The following is a 16,830-nucleotide window of genomic DNA, read 5'->3' as shown; positions in this document are numbered from 1 at the left end:
AATAACCATTTTAAAGTGAAAATTCACTTCTGGTGTCCAGCATGTAAGGAGCCTGGAAGCTGCCACTCCACCCCAACAGCAGGTGAAAACCTGAACAGACCGGAAAATCACCAGCTGTTCTTAGATCTGTCCGAGAACTGAGGTCACAAGGCAAAAGCCTGCCCCAAACTGGCGAGAGGGATGGGCGGGTACAGAGAGTCACCAGAGCAGAAACCTGTGTGGGAGCCAGCCCCAGGGAAGGAAACCCACCTGCTGCAATGGACAAGTTGCTGGAGGCGCATCTTTAGGGGGCCCCATACTTTTGTCAGTTTTACCTCCAAGAGTTTGACCTGGGGGTCACAGTGAGTATTGGAGGAAAATCCCCTTGTGCTTCTGACAGGGAGAGGAGGAAAGGAACACTCTGTTCTTAACAAGGCTGCCCTCAGGAGAAACAGTCACCAGAGTGTGACCTGCCAGGGTTTGATCAGGGCCTAATCAACCTGGGGCAGGAAAATACCCAGCTCCGCCGCCTCTAGCCATCCTATCCCACCAAAGGGGGGGGGAATGGAAAAGCGGTGGTGAAGTTCACAGTCCAAGGGCACAGGCTCAGCAAAGACTGAGACCTGATCACAGGACTACAAAGCACTGTATCAGACAAAAAAAAAAAAAAAAAGGGGATTTTTTGCCAGTAGACTTGGCTTGCAAGAAATGTTAAAAGAAAGAAATCCTTAGGAGAGAAAAGAAATGGCATAAATCAGAAACTCAGATCCACATAAAGAAAGGAAGAGCATTAGAGGAGGAGTAAATAAAGGGAAAATTAAAGCTTTACTTTTTTAATCCTTAATTGATCTGACAGAACTTAATAATTTAATAAGTATTATTAAAAATAAAAATAGAAAAAATATATCCAGATTATAGCTTATGGATAAGTGAAATAAATGACAGCAAAGATACAGGGCACAGGAGGGAGGAATTAGGAATATTTTGTTATAAAATATTCCCATTACTGTAAAGTGGTCAATGTTACTTGAAAATGCAGTTTGATTCATTGTAAATGTATATTGCAAACTATAGGACAACCACTAAAAACATTTATATATATCTGTGTATATCTGCTATGCTAGGAAGAGAAAGAAAATGAAATCATACAAAATGCTCAATTAAAACCACAAGAGGCAGAAAAAGAGTAGAAAACAATAGGAACAAAGGACAAGGGCAACGAGTAGAAAACAGTAACAAATATGGTAGCTGTTACTCCAACCATATAAATAATCACTTTAAATGTCAACGATTAAATGTATCAATTAAAAGAGATTATACAGTGATCAAACAATAAGACCCAACTGTGTTTTCAACAAGAATTCCACTGTAAATGAAGACACATATAGATTAAAAGCAAAGGGATGGAGAGAAATATACCCTGCTAACGCTAATAAAGGAAAGCAGGAGTATCTATATTAATTTCAGACAGAACAGACTTCAGAGCAAGGAAAACTATCAGGGATGAAAAGAATGTTACATGACGATGAAGGGGTCAATACACCAAGAAGACATAGCAACACTTAACATGTATGTGCCTAACAACAGAGCATCAAAGTACATGAGGCACAAACTGATAGAACTTCAGGGAGAAATAGATGAGCTCTATTAAAGTTGGAGACTTCAACACCCCTCTCTGAGAAATGGATAGATCCAGCAGGCAGAAAATCCGTAAGGACGTAGGTGAACTTAGTAGCACCGTCAATCAACTGGATATAATGGACATCTATACACTACTTCATCCAACAACAGCAGAATACACATTCTTCTCAAGCTCATTTGGAACGGTTCCCAAAATAGGCCACTTTGGGGCCATAAAACACACCTTAACAAATGTAAAAGAACAGAGATCATAAAATATATGCTCTCAGACCACAATGGATTAAACTAGAAATCAGAAGATACAGATAGCTGGAAAACTCCTCAAGTATGTGGAGACTAAACAACATACATCTGATAACACATGAGTCAATGAAAAGAATCCCAAGAAAAATTTTAAATATTTAGAACTGAATGAAAATAAAAATACAATCCATCAAAATTTGTGGGATGCAATGAAAGCAGTGCTTAGAGGGGAATTTATAGCACTGAATGCGTATATTAGAAATGAAGAAAGATCTGAAACTAATTATCTAAGCTGTTATCTTAGGAAGCCAGAAAAAGAAGAACAAATCAAGCTCAAACAGAAGAAAATAAATAATAAAACTTAGACCAGGGACTTCCCTGGTGGCACAGTGGTTGAGAATCCGCCTGCCAAAGCAGGGGACATGGGTTCAATCCCTGGTCCGGGAAGATCCCACATGCCACGGAGCAACTAAGTCCATGTGCTGCAACTACTGAACCTGTGCTCTAGAGCCCACGAGCCACAACTATTGAGCCCACATGCCGCAACTACTGAAGCTCGCACGCTTAGAGCCCCTGCTCCACAACAAGAGAAGCCACTGCAGTGAGAAGCCTGTGCACCGCAACGAAGAGTAACCCCCACTCACTGCAACTAGAGAAAGCCCACGCGCAGCAACGAAGACCAAACACAGCCAAAAATATAAAATAAATAAATTAGAAAAAAACACAAACTTAGACCAGAAATCAATGAAATTGAAAACGGGAAATCAATAGAGAAAATAAGTGAAACCAAAAGCTGGTTCTTTGAACACATCAATAAAATTAATAAGCCTTTAGTCAGGTTAACTAAAAACAAAAAAGGATGGATGACATAAATTACTAATATCATAAAACTAAGAGGAGACATCACTACAGATCTCACGAACATTAAAAGGATAATAAAGGAATACTATGAACAACTTTATGCCGACGAATTTTATAATCTAGGTGAAATAGACTGATTCTTTGAAATATACAATCTGCGAAAGCTCAAAGAAGAAGAGATAGACAATCTGAATAGTCCTATACCTATTAAAGAAATCGAATCAATGGTTAATAACTTTCCAAAACAGAAGGCACCAGTCCTAGATGGATTCACAGGTGAATTCTACCAAACATTTAAGGAAAAATGTATACCAATTCTCTACAATCTCTTTCAGATGACAGAAGCAGAGGGAGTACTTTGTAACTCATTCTCTGTGGCCAGCATTACCCTAATACCAAAACCAGACAATGGTATCGCAAGAAAAGAAAACTGTTGACCAAAATCTGTCATGAACATACTTGCAAAAATCCTCAACAAAATATTTGCAAATTAAATCTAACAATTTATAAAAAGAATTATACACCATAACCAAGTCACATTTATCCCAGGTATGCAAAACGGGTTCAGCATTCAAGAATCAATTAATGTAACCCATCATACCAACAGGCTAAAGAAGAAATATTACATGATCATATCAATAGATGCAAAAAAAGCACTCGATAATATTCAACATCCACTTATGATAAAAACTCTCAACAAACTAGGAATAGAGGGGCTTCCCTGGTGGCACAGTGGTTGAGAGTCCGCCTGCCGATGCAGGGGACACGGGTTCGTGCCCTGGTCCGGGAGGATTCCACATGCCGCGGAGCGGCTGGGCCTGTGAGCCATGGCCGCTGGGCCTGCGTGTCCGGAGCCTGTGCTCTGCAACGGGAGAGGCCACAACAGTGAGAGGCCCACGTACCACCAAAAAAACAAAATAAAACAAAACAAAACTAGGAATAGAACATCAAGTTGAATATCCTCAACTTGATAAAGAATATCTACAAAAAACCTACAGCTAACATTATACTTAATGGTGAGAAACTAGAATCTTTCCTACTAAAATCAGGAGCAAAGCAAGGATGTCCTTTCTCACCACTCCTTTTTAACATCATACTGGAAATCCCAGCTAATGCAACAAGACAAGAAAATTAAAAGTAAACAAATTGGGAAAGAAGAAATAAAACTGTTTTTATTCAGAGATGACATGATTGTCTAGGTAGAAAATCTAAAAGAATTAACAACAAAAAAACTTCTGGAACTAGTAAGTGGTTATGGTCAATCACTTTCCTATACACCAGCAATTAATAATTAGAATTTGAAATTAAAAACAAAGTACCATTACATTAGCACTCCAAATATGAAATAAATACATAATTAAATAAATCTAACAAAATATGTACAAGATCTATATGAGGAAAAGTACAAAACTCTGATTACTTAAATCAAAGAAGAACAAATTAATGGAGAGATATTCTGTGGTCGTGAATAGAAAAAATTCATTGTCAAGCTGTCAGTTCTTCCCAACTTGATCTATAGATTCAAAGCAATCCCAATCAAAATCCCAGCAAGTTATTTTGTGGATATTGACCAACTGATTCTAAAGTTTATATGGAGAGGCAAAAAAATCCAGAATAGCCAACGCAATGTTGAAGGAGAAGAACAAAGTTAGAAGATTGACACCATCTAAATTTGAGCTTTACAATAAATCTACAATAATCAAGATAGTGTGGTATTGGTGAAAAAGAGACAACTAGGTCAGTGGAATAGAGAGCCCAGAAATAGACCCACACAAATATAGTCAACTGATCTTTGACTAAGGCACAAAGGCAATACAATGGAGCAAAGATAGTCTTTTCAAACAAATGGTGCTGGAACAAATGGATATGTGCAGGCCAAAAAAAAACACAAAGCTATAAAACCCCTAGAAGATAACATAGGAGAAAACCAAGACGAACTTGGGTATGACGACGACTTTTTAGATTCAACACCAAAGGCACAATCCGTGAAAAAAATAATTGATAAGTGGGACTTCACTGAAATTTAAAACTTCTGCTCTGTGGAAGACATCATCAACAGAATTAGAAAACAAGCTGTAAAGTTGGAGAAAATATTTGAAAAAGACACATACACTAAAGTACTGGTACCCAAAATATGCAAAGAACCCTTAAAACTCAACAATAAAACAAACACCCCGATTTAAAACTGGAGGGAAGCTGAGCAGATGCCTCACCAAAGAATATATACAGATGGCAAATAAGTATATTAAAAGATGTTTAACATCATATATTGTCAGGGGAACGCAAATTAAAACTACAATGAGACACCACTACACACCTGTTAGAACAGCCGAGGTCCAGAGCTCTGACATCACCAAATGCTCACCAGGATGTGGAGCAACAGGAACGCTCACCATTGCTGGCGGGAGCACAAAACGGGGCAGCAACCACTTTGGAACAAGTTAGGCAGTTTCTTACCAAACTAAACGTACTTTTGCCATCTTATCCAGCAGTCGTGATCCTTGGTATTTACCAAGTGAGTTGAAAACTTACAGCTGCACAAAAGCCCGTATGCAGCTTTAATCATACTGCCAAGACTCGAAAGCACCCAAGATGTCCTTCAACAGGTGACAGGATGAACAAACTCTGTTCCGTCCAGACAGTGGAATGTTAGTCGGTGCTAAAGAGAAATGAGCTATCAATGCATGACTTAAGGAGGGATTTAAGGAGGGACCTTGAATGCACATTAGTAAGTGAAAGAAGCCTGTCTGAGTCATATACACTGTATGATTCCAACTGCATGACATTTTGGAAAAGGCAAAGCTGTGGCGACAACAAAAAGATAAGATGTTGGGGGGAAGGAGGAATGAACAGGCTGACCACAGAGGATTTTTAGGGCAGTGAAACTACTCTGAAAGATACTACATCAGTGGATACATGTCATTATACATTTGTCCAAACCAAGAGGGAACCCTGATGTAAACTGTGGGGTCTGGGTGATGATGACGTGTCAATGTAGGTTCATCACTTATAACAAATGGACCATCTGGAGGAGGATGTTGACACAGGGGAGGAAAGGGTAGAGGGTACACGTGACACCTGTACCTCCTGCTCAACTTCGCTGTGGACCTAAAACTGTTCTGTGAAAGTGAATAACAACAAAAAGGACTTATTTGGGTCTTGTAGGCCGAAACCCACGGTGGCCCACGACTCCCGACATGACCCAGGAGCGCCACTCCCATGGCATTCTGCTGGAAGAGACTGGGGTCGGGGCAGAGCTGCAGCCCCACCCTGGATGCACAGCTCCACGGCCCGTCCCGTCACCGTCCTCCCGGGGTGCCATGGCCTTGGCCACACCAAGGCGGCACGCACCTTGCTTGTTGCTGGAGTCCCTGTCACCGGCCTCTTCCCTCCAGCCCTTGGGTGAGCTCCTGCTGCAGTTCTGGTGGCTGACCACCCACTTGAGGATGCTGGAGGCCACCGTGCGCCGGAAGTCGTCTGAAAGGACACCAAGGCCTCGCCCCCGTGCCTGCGCTGGGGACGGGAACTCAGCCAGCGCCAGCCATTCCCTGCCCGGGCATCCCACTGCGTGCGGGGGCCTCACTCCTGCCTCAGAGCCCTCCGGGGGCCGGGCGCTCCCCCACTGCCCACACCCTCCACCTCCACACTCATCCTCCCTCCTCTGCGGAGGGGAGTCTCATCCACCCCAGGACCTCCACCCCAGCTGTGCATCCACCCTGCCTACAGGCCCAGCGGCAGAATCCACGCACCCCGTTTCCTGCCCCTCTCCTGCACCCCCAGGGCCACGGTCTGTGGGCACCGTCACCACCTCTCCCTGCCCCCGTGTCCTCAGCCCTGCACAGAGGGATCCTTCTAGAAGAGCCCTCTGCTGACAGCACTGGAAACCTCCCCATCACACGAGCCCCTCCGGACCTTTCTGGACATGTTGTCTCCCACCGCTCTAACTGTGGGTGGCTGGGGGCCCTGCTGTATCCACCAGCGCAGAGGCAGCTCAGGGTCCCCCAGACCCAGGCTTGGAGCCAGGCTGCCTCTGAGCACCTGTCACATGCCAGGGGCAGCAGCCAGGGGAGGCTCGCCTCCATGAGGGGCCTGGGAGGCGAGGCCGCTCCCCACCCCAAGTAGCTGGATATTCCAGCAACTTCTCTCCCAAACCTGCTCCTTCCCCACCTCAGCTGAGGCCACCCTTCCCGGCATCCACCGGCCTGGCAGCTACTGCTGCCCTGGAAACACCCAGAACCTGAGCCCCCCACGCGGCCCCTCACCCACCCCCCTCCGTCCATCAGAACACATGCTCCTGAGATCACCAGCCCCCTGCCCGAGGACATGCGGGCACACTGCCTGCTGCAGGGCTGGTCTGGAGCTCCCCAGCCAGCCGCCCTCAGCCCCCCTCTCCTCTGGGTCTCCACCCGGCACCCCATCTTGCGAGGCCCCTGCTCACGGCCCTGCCCCCACTGCGCTTCTCACCTCTGCCCCCGCCCCGCCCCTGCCTTGTCCTGCAGCCGGCCATTGGCTCCTGGGAGCCCCGGCCTGGGGTCAGGGCACAGGGCCGGCAGGGGTGCTGGGCAGATGCCGCTCTCTACAGCCCCCCAGACGGGCGCTCAGGAAACACGGGTCCCCCCCGAACGACCCCCTCCCCTGCCTGCCCTGACCATCTCCTTCTCTCTCCTGTGCCTCCAGGCAGATCGAACCAGGGACCAGCCTTTGTCCCCAGCCCAGAGCCGGTCGTCCCCGTGTGCCCCAGGCACCCAGACCCGGGCCCAGCACCATCCCCATGCCGGTCTCTCCCAGAAGCCCCGTCAGAACCAAGCTGCTGACACTTGGCCTCCTGCCTTGCAGACGCTGCCCATGGAAGTTTCTAGACTGGCTCCTACCACGTGAAACAGAGCTGAGGTCCCAGGTGCTGGGATGGGACCGGGCCCTCCGCCATCACCCCACCCCCACCCCCAGCCCTGGGGCCCCTCCTGCAGGAAGGTGGGCCAGAAAGAGGCCCCGCCGGGTTTCCGGGCCCAACGCTCAATGCCAGGCGCCTCGGCCAGGCCACCAGCCACTCACCCAGGAACTCTCGCTTCTCGCTCTCGGTGCAGAGGCCGTAGCAGCGTGGGAAGAAGCAGTCGGGGTTGGCCTGGACGTACCACGGCAGGCTCCGCAGGCTCACGCACAGCCCGATCTCCAGAGACAGCGGCACGTCAGGCCCGCCGGCCACGCGCCAGGCCAGCTTGGACCACTCTTAGTGCCCACGGGCCTGGCTGGGCAGCACTGGCTCCAGTGGGCTCCCGGGAGGGCACCTCCTGGAGCCGCCCCTCCCCAGCCGCCCGGCCCCACTGGGCCGTCCGCAGGCATCGCCCACCCCCGGCAGGACACCAGCGGCCCAAGGCCTGGCGAGGGTGAGGGGGGGGGGGGGGGCGGGGCCCCGGGGGGGCTCCCGGGAGGGCACCTCCTGGAGCCGCCCCTCCCCAGCCGCCCGGCCCCACTGGGCCGTCCGCAGGCATCGCCCACCCCCGGCAGGACACCAGCGGCCCAAGGCCTGGCGAGGGTGAGGGGGGGGGGGGGGGCGGGGCCCCGGGGGGGCTCCCGGGAGGGCACCTCCTGGAGCCGCCCCTCCCCAGCCGCCCGGCCCCACTGGGCCGTCCGCAGGCATCGCCCACCCCCGGCAGGACACCAGCGGCCCAAGGCCTGGCGAGGGTGAGGGGGGGGGGGGGGGCGGAGCCCTACAGGGAGCCCCGGGGGCGGCCGTGCACTTCGTCTCTGCCCCTCTGTCACCCTTGAGGGTTTAGGGGACGGTGCCCTTGTCGCCAGGGAAGCCCCTTTACCCAATCGCTCCCAGGGGGTACACACAGGCCTGTCCCTCCCGGGCTGGCCCCGCCCCTAACCTCAGCCCTCAGGGTAAATGGGGAACAGCTGCCTGGAGGGGCTGGCGGCTGAAAGGGGGAGAGGGCAGGAAGTGCCCGTGTGGCAATGCCCCCCTGCAGTTGGAAGTCACAGCGCAGGTGAGGGTGGCCCGGCCCCCCTGGGATCCGGAGCCCCTCCAGGGCCCAGAGCCTGGGTCGGGCTGCGGTGGCAGCCGTCACCTGCCCTGTCTTGGGCTTGGCCTGTGCGCTTGGGGCCGCCCAGGGACACAGGGCGAGGGGCACAGGGGCTCTGGGGGGCGGTTTGAGGGCAGCAGCACGGAGCGGCTCTGGACTCTGCTGCTGGGCCAGGCCAGCAGGAGGCTCCAGTCCTGGAGAGGCGGCCCCAGGGAACCAGTCCCCGTGTGGCGCTCCCGGCTCCGGAGGTACTGGCATTTCAGGAGGCAGGGTGCTGCCCCGCCTGCGCCCCCAGCCCTCCCACTCACCTTGGTGGTGAAGGACGCCGTCTTCCCGTAGTGATTCAGCATCTGGTCGCAGCTCAGACTGTGATAGTCAATGATGTCCCTTTTGATTGTCCAGAGGAAGTGCGGTGTTTCATTTTTTACCAACCTGGACTGGCAAGAAGAAGCCTTTGTCCACACCCAGCACCCAGGGCTCACGTCTCTGACAATGGGACACGCCAAGACTAAAGGAACCGGGGTTTAGGTGAGAAGCGGTGTGTGATTTCTGTGACTCTCCCATCCTGACTGCGGCCTTGCACGTTCCTCGAGGGTCTCCTGCGGGCTCACGTGGGAGCAGCTACCACACAGGGCTTCCGATGGCACAGGGGTAGGGGGCTTCGGGGTCTGGGCTGCAGGGGCCCCGACTGAGGTCTGAGCTGCCAGCCGCAGGGACACACCACGTGTGGACCTGGGAGAGTCCCCCTCCCTGGCCGCCGGGACACAGGCTTCTCCGCTGCCCCCGCACCTTCAGAACGCAGGGGCCCATGAGAGCAGCTGTCATTCGTCACAGTGTGTGAGGAACCGTCGTACACGGAAGTTTAGACAGGCTTGATGGCCACCCGGGCGCCCGGGACGAGAAACAGGTGGGTGACTGGGGTGTCCTTGGTGTCTGCGCTTTTGTGTTTACAAAAATGGCATGTTTTTGGTCAAAATTTCTAACCATACAAAGAGATACTAGGAAAGGGAAAGATTCTCCAAAATCCTACCCCTAGAGATGACCCGGACACCCTTTGTGGTCACTGTCCACAGACAGCATATCAGGACCACCTAAGCCCCCCGTGACTCAGGTCAATCCACCTTGACCCCTGTGTTCCGGCAGGACTGGCTCCCCCCACCCGACAGCAGCAGTGCTGCTGGGGGGCGCAGGGAGGGGGCTGCTGGGGCCCAGGCCGCCAACGCCACTTCCAAAACGCACCCGCCCAGCTCCCTGAACGCTGGGCTCGAGCCCTTGGTCCTCGTTCCCGCTCTCAGAGTGACATGTACAGCTCCTGCTGCCACCTTCCCGTGTAAGTGTCATTTGTCCCACTGTGTGATGAAGCGTCGTACACGGAAGCATAGACAGCAGCTTGGTGGCTCCCCGGGCGCCCGGGGTGAGAAACGGCCTTCGGTCCAGAGCTGACGCTCCGCGCAGGCCCGGCCCCCTGCACCCACCCCTGCCGACTCCCCACGCCCCCTACCCGCGGACGGCCCCCCAGCCTCACGGTCGACTTTCACAGAAAGGAATCTGCTCTGGGAACTTGCAGTGATGGGCTCCCCGCCCTGTCGGGGCTTTGCCCGTTTCTATTGGATCGTCATCTGCTCCTGACCTGTGAGCGTGTCACATGTTCTGAGTATCAGATCTTTTAACTCGTAAGCCCTGCAAGTACCTCCCTGAGTGGCTCGTCTTTTCGTTCTGTTCACGGGGTCACACGAGGGACAGGAGCTCTTCAGCGTGGTCAACGCGTCACGCTTGCTCACGGTGGACGCTGTTTGGTCTTGTTTTAACTTTCTTCCCTCCCCTTGAGTCGCAGTGACCCTCTGTTACCGGCCAGCAGAGCCCTCCCAGGGCAGCACAGCTCTGCAGAGCCCATCCCTGATGGCTGACCTACCACCAGGGAGCATCGAGGCCCGGGAGCTGGGCCCTGTGGCAGCTGCCCCGCCCCACAGGCAGGCGCTGCGTCCAGCAGACTCCACCGCCACCGTCGCCGCCTGGGGGCTGTTCTGATCCTGTCCCACAGGGTTTCCACAGACGACAGGCCCAGCTTGCCTGCCCACACGTGGAGGCACACACGTGGACGCTCAGAAACACGGGGCACACAGACGCACACGTGCACACGCATGCACTCGCGCGCATGTCCTCGAGGCCGGGCGTGACCATGGCTTTGCCACATCTCCCCCTGCAGGACGCAGCACAAAGGCAGGTAAACATCACCCGAGGCCCCTCCAGAGCCCACGGGACCTACCATCACATCGTGGATGTCGTCTGTTTTCCCCAAAGCCACTTCTTGACTTTCTTTGCCTTCAGCACGTTTGTTTTCTGCAAACACAACACACAGGAGATGTCAGTGCAATCATGGCGGGAAGGCGTGACCACAGCCGGGCCCACGACGGGGGCCAGTGCGGAGCAGGTGCCCCCGTGGGTTCCGAAAGGAGCAGGGTCGAGTCAGGCTCGGGTGTCCACCGCGTGGCACCCCCGCCAGGGGCCGTGCCAGGGTCGGGGACCCGGGACATGGGCAGGGCCGTGAGCTGGGTCTCAAGCACCGTGTGGGACAGGGCCCAGCGCAGACCCTGGGGCCAAGAGGATGAAGACTTTGTGCAGAGCAGGGGACAGGCACAGGTGGGGTCAGGGAGGACCCGTGACCAGGGGCTGGTGCAGCGGGCAGTGCCAGGGGCCAAGCATGGGGCCAGAGGAGGGACAGTCAGGGCCAGGCCGCTAAAGGACGATGAACACCATCCAGACACAGGAGGAGGTCTGGGCATGGACCGTGGGACACCAAGAAGTGACCAGTACCAGGGTTTGAAAGGGCTCGCCAGTGCCCGGACGCCTGGGGTGGGGGCCGGGAGGTGACTCCGTCCCCAAGGGTGAGGCCACAGCACAGGACCCGCAGAACCGACTCACGTCTGGGTCCTCGTGACATACACACAAACCTCTCACACCGAAACACAAGACACCTCCGATACTCTACCTGGCGCTCCTTCCCCTTCGTCTTTGACACTCGGAACGACCTTGGGCAGAAAGTGGAACCTCTTCTCCACCCAGCCCTTCCTCCGCAGGGAGGCCCGGATCACCGGGGAGTGTCCGTAGATGGAGAAGATCTTCTTTTCCTTGAATTGCAAGAGTGTATTTGAAATTAAAGAATTGAGTTAATTTTATCTCTGCAAGAGGAGTCTACTATCAGGATGACACAGGCTGCACCAACGGGAAGACACCTGTGTTCTGCTCTGAGAAAATCACCCAGGAGCGTTGGGACGGCCGACGGGTTGGGGCCGGGCAGCCCCCGGGCAGGCCCACTCCGCCGTGTGTGTGCCTGCTGCCCCAAACGTGGAGGCCAGGAGGCACAGCACAGCCAGGACCTCGATGCTTCCTGAGGCTCAGACCCCAGCTCAGGGCAGCTCCAGGTCTGAAAGGTGAGATGCAGGACAGGGCCCGAGGGCCTGTGCTCTGCGGCTTTCTTTTCTCTGCAAAGGTGACCGCCCCTCATGCCTGGGGTGGGGGAGCTGCTCGAGGTTTGAGAGGAGAGGGGGGAACAAATGCCCACCAATGGCTGGAGGGGCAGTGCGAACTGCCCAGGGCCAGCACCAGGGGAGCTGGGGGCTCTGTCCATCACTGTGGGAATGAGGCCAGCTGCCAGGGGCCAGGCAGGGAGTTGGTAGCTTGCATCCTCTGCCTTCCCAGATGAGGGACAGGGGGCAGGAGAGTGATGGTCATGCTGGAGCCCCAGGGCCCATGCTGCTGAGGACACAGCCTGGACACATCCGTTGGACAGGGTCAGAGGGCAGCAGCTGCAGGGCAGGGGCAGGGAACAGGGGTATGGTCAGCAGTGAGCTTAGGGCCTCATGAGCTTGTGAGGGCAGGAGGGGAGGCCAGGGCAGCAGGGGGAGGCAGCTCAAACTCACTAGGGTCCCTAATTAGACTCTGAATTTCAAAGACAGATTATCCTGGGTGGGCCTGACCTAATCAGGTGTGCCGCTTAAAAGAGGGTCCAGGATCCTCTCAAGTCAGAGATTGAAAACAGCAGAGACTGTCTCTCTCCACTGCTGGCTTTGAAGAAGGTGCCACAAGGAAATTAACTCTGCCAACAAGCTGAGGAAGCTTGGAAGCAGGTCCTTCCCCTGTTGAGCCTTCAGATGAGACCCCATCTGGCTGATGCTTCATTTCACCCTTGACAGACACTGAGCAGAGGACCCAGCCTGGACCCCTGACCCACAGGGGATAATACGTGGTGTGTTTAAGCGGCTAAATTCATGATGATTTGTCAAGCAGCATTGGTGGCTAACACGGGTCCCAGCGGGAAGACTGGGAACACGTGCCAAGAACGTGTGGGCTTGTGGCCAGACACCGAGAGCTCAAGTCCCAGCGCCCACATGAAAGACCTCCAAGCCCCCTTCTAATCAGAACCTCAGTCCGAAGCCTGGCCTCACCCTCGACAGGGCCGTGCACCACGAGAGGAGCCACTGTGAGGAGAGGCGGGCAGGGAGTATGACAACAGCAGGAATGTCAGTGCCCTGCAGCTCCAGCAAGACCTCCCAGCTGCGTCCAATCCTCTCCTTAACTGGAGTCAAACGGAATGACTTAAGAAAATCTGATTAACTTTAGTAAGTCAGCACAGGACAATACATAAGGGAACTACAAAAGGACAAAAAAGAGTACAAGATTTCTAACATAAGAGAGGGAAAATGGAATAATAAAAAGTAGTCAGTCCACAAGGAAGCATGAAAGGAGAGGAAAACTGAGCAGACAGTGCAAACCAAATGAATGAAACACGATGGGAATATACCAGTGTTTAATTATAGATAAATACACAAAATGCTCCAGTTAAAAGGTAAAGAGTGCCAGACTATATCTTTTTAAAATCTAAATCTATGTTGTTTACAGGAGAAAATCAAAAGCACAACCCTACAGATAGATAAAAAATTAAAGGATCTATATATGAGACAGAATAGCCTTTGGGACAAATAAACATCACTAAAGTAAAGAAAATCATCCCATAATTTAAAGCAAACATTCAATTCACCAGAAAGATACATTTGCACCCATTAAGATGGCTATAAATTATATAGAGCAAAAAGTGGCAGAAACACAAAGTAGACAAATCCCCAATTACAATAGGATGTTTAACATGCTTCTCTCGGTAAATTAGAGAACACAGAGACAAAACATTTCAATAAGGCTAGAAGACTTCAACAACGCAAATAACAAGCTCTACCCTGATGGCTGTGAATATAGCACCCTACATCAACTTTTATATAAATTAACAAAGTGCTAGGTATAAAGCAGGTCTGAACACATTTCAACGGAATAACATTGTACCCATTACATCCTCAACCACAGGCAATCAAACTAGAAATCAATAACAAAATAACCAGAAAAGTAGCCACCAGTTTAGAAATTAAGAACCATAGTTTTAAGTAACACACAATCAATGAAAAGCAATAATATGAATTAGAAAATACATTGAACTGAATCTCATCAAAAACACTACAAAATGAAATCTTTTGAAATGCAGCTAAAGCAGTACTTAGTGGGATGTTTGTAGCCCTGAATGTTTATATGTTTTAAGGTCTCAGAAGAAAATCTGAAAATTAAATTCTACTTATATGAAGCCCCAGAAAGGACAGTGGTAGGAAGCACAAAGGGCACATCCGTGGTTGCCAGGATTTGGGAATAACTAGGGCGGGAGGCAGCTTCCAAGGGGGCAGAGGTGCTGTCATGTCTGCAGGGGTTCATGCTGATTACATACGTCACCTGTGCTGTGCTTCTCTCTCCAGGTACATCCAGCCCATCACAGCCTGAGCTGTGCATTTATGATCTATACACTCGCGTGTGTGTGCTGTGCTTCAGAAGAAAGTTAAGGGAATGAGCACATTTCCACGTGTTAATGTGTGTTGGATTTGTCAGTGCTTCCCCACTGTCCCGGCCTGAGCAACGCAAACGCGTGATAAGGACAGAGGATCACGTTCTCAAAGTGGTAGCCGTGGAGCCACCTGCCCCCATTTGAAGAACGCTTGTCCTTCTTTATCTCCCCCAAATTCTCCCATTCAGCTGAAAGGTAGGCCTCCCCCTTGAGGAAGTGGGTGGGTATGCCAGCTGCCCCACTCGAGCCCCAGAGTTCCTCTCCTGGGCACAAACCCCTCTCACATGCAAGTGTCCTCACCGTGTCACCCGGGAGCCTGGGGCGGGGGGAGTGGATGGGAGGGGGTCTGTGAGTCACTAGGAGTCTGTCCCTTTGTCTGGGATGTGTGTCCACAGCTGCAGTCACACGACTGCATGGCTGCAGGAGAGATTTTTACCGTGTATGTGTCTGCGTTTTTTGAATTTTGAAAGCATTACCTATTTCAAAAGTACAGCTGAAACATAAAGTAACTGGCAGAAGCCTCCACGCGGGGGCCAGGACTGCGGGGGCCGCCTCACATGGGCAGGGGGGCGTCAGAGGCAGCGAACTCACTCTCCAAATTCCAAAACAAATTTCTGTTCTTAAAAGTACCCCTCCCCCCGAGCCCCAAAGAGCATTTACCTTGATTGCCTTGTCCGTTAATTGTCTTGCTATTTTGTATTTGTCTAATTTGGGGGAAGAAATCAAGTCTTGGGAAATTCCTCGTTTTAATTCTACAAAAGAGAAACAGACATCAAGGCAAAGGGAAGAGCGAACAAGTGACATTCGGACTCAGGAGACACCAGCCTAATCCCCATGTCCAGCCCCCCACAGCACTCGGTCAGCCCTCAGCCTCTGCCTGGGCCAGCCTTCTGGCCACCAGCCCCTCTGGGGTCCTCTCTGGACCCTGGCCAGCAGACTCCCATCAGCACACAGCAAGCGTAGCAGCATCCATATAAACATTACAATGAAAACCCTCATCCCTGCACCCTGCCCACTCCCTCCTCCACCTCTCGTCTCTCCTCTCTCCACAGCCCGTCTGCTGGCTCCGCCACAGACAAGCTCGGACCAAGGTCACACATGCACAGGCCAATCCCGTGGTCACTCCCTGCGTCCAGGTCTCTGCCAGCACTGGACACTCAGCCGGCCAGTTCCTGCTCCCCTGAGCTCCGCTCTCCTCCCCTCACTGCCACCCCTTCTCTCTCCCCACGCCCTGACTGTGGCCAGGCCCAGGCCTGGACCGCAGACATCTGTGCTTCACCTCCCCGTCCACCCTGAGCCATCTCATCCCAGATGGTGGCTTGAATTCCACGGGGCAGATGCTCCTGCAACGTACACACCCCGGCAGACCATCCGACCTCCCGACGCCTCCTGGACCCACGGTCCCTGGACGTCCGAAGAGCATCCCAGGTGGGCAGGCAGGCCACCCACCCACCTGCTCCACCTGCAGCTCCCTCCACCCCGTGGACCCCAGAGACCCACATCCTCGGAGCCAACTGATGCAGGCAAGGGAGAGCACCGAGGCCCTGAGCGGGGGTGGGGCTGCAGCAGTGGCCCGTCCACACGGAGTTGGGAGCCCTAGCCCTACCTGGGGACACACAGGAACTGGACGTGGGTCACAGGCGCAAGTGTGGAAGCGCGCACAGGAGCCGGGAGGGGCTCTCAGAGCCTCGGGCTAGGCAGCAAGTCCGAGGTGCTCCACAAAAGCACTGACCATCGAAGCTAAAATGGGCAAATCAGACTTTATCAAAATTGAAATGTTCTCCTCGGCTAAGAAAACGAGAAGGCAAACCCTAGACTCGGGGGAAAAAAATACAATACATTCAACTGACAAAGCAGACACCAAGATGCATCTGAGGGCTTCCACACGTGGGGGGTTCTGGGCAAAGTCAGTTACGAACCAGAGCAGGGCTGGCAGGACCACCAGGAGGACACAGTAGCCTCAGCTGCAGATAGTCACAGGCACTGCCCTCGGTCACTGACACAACCACAAAGGTCAGTGCGGATGAGGATTGAATGCGACTGTCCGACCCTCACCTCACGCGCACACAGAACACCTCGCTCAGTGGCCGCCATCCTGCCCATTCTAGGACACAGGGAACATTTATTAAAATTGACCACGGAGATGTTCTTAACCAATTTCAAAGGGACAGTAGCCACATAGATCATGTCCCCTGATCACAGAGC

The 16,830-nt window shown here is 52.5% G+C and overlaps 1 protein-coding gene across 1 annotated transcript in view; it reads right to left on the bottom strand.

The window, feature by feature from the left end:
- TTLL8 (tubulin tyrosine ligase like 8) overlaps positions 1–15,429 on the bottom strand; it is a 71,792-nt gene extending 56,363 nt beyond the window's left edge. Inside the window, exons 1-6 of the mRNA XM_024737640.1 lie at positions 15,286–15,429; positions 11,737–11,875; positions 11,014–11,087; positions 9,056–9,184; positions 7,777–7,891; positions 6,076–6,201 (exon numbers count right to left, since the gene is read on the bottom strand). Coding sequence (XP_024593408.1) covers positions 6,076–6,201; positions 7,777–7,891; positions 9,056–9,184; positions 11,014–11,087; positions 11,737–11,875; positions 15,286–15,429 — 727 coding nt within the window. The remainder of the gene's footprint in view (positions 1–6,075; positions 6,202–7,776; positions 7,892–9,055; positions 9,185–11,013; positions 11,088–11,736; positions 11,876–15,285) is intronic.
- Positions 15,430–16,830: the final 1,401 nt, after the last annotated feature.

Source organism: Neophocaena asiaeorientalis, unplaced genomic scaffold, assembly GCF_003031525.2.
Source record: "Neophocaena asiaeorientalis asiaeorientalis breed wild unplaced genomic scaffold, Neophocaena_asiaeorientalis_V1.1 scaffold242, whole genome shotgun sequence".
Taxonomy (NCBI): domain Eukaryota; kingdom Metazoa; phylum Chordata; class Mammalia; order Artiodactyla; family Phocoenidae; genus Neophocaena; species Neophocaena asiaeorientalis.
The sequence above is the reverse complement of the archived record's forward strand: the minus strand, read 5'-3'. Positions and strand labels throughout refer to the sequence as shown.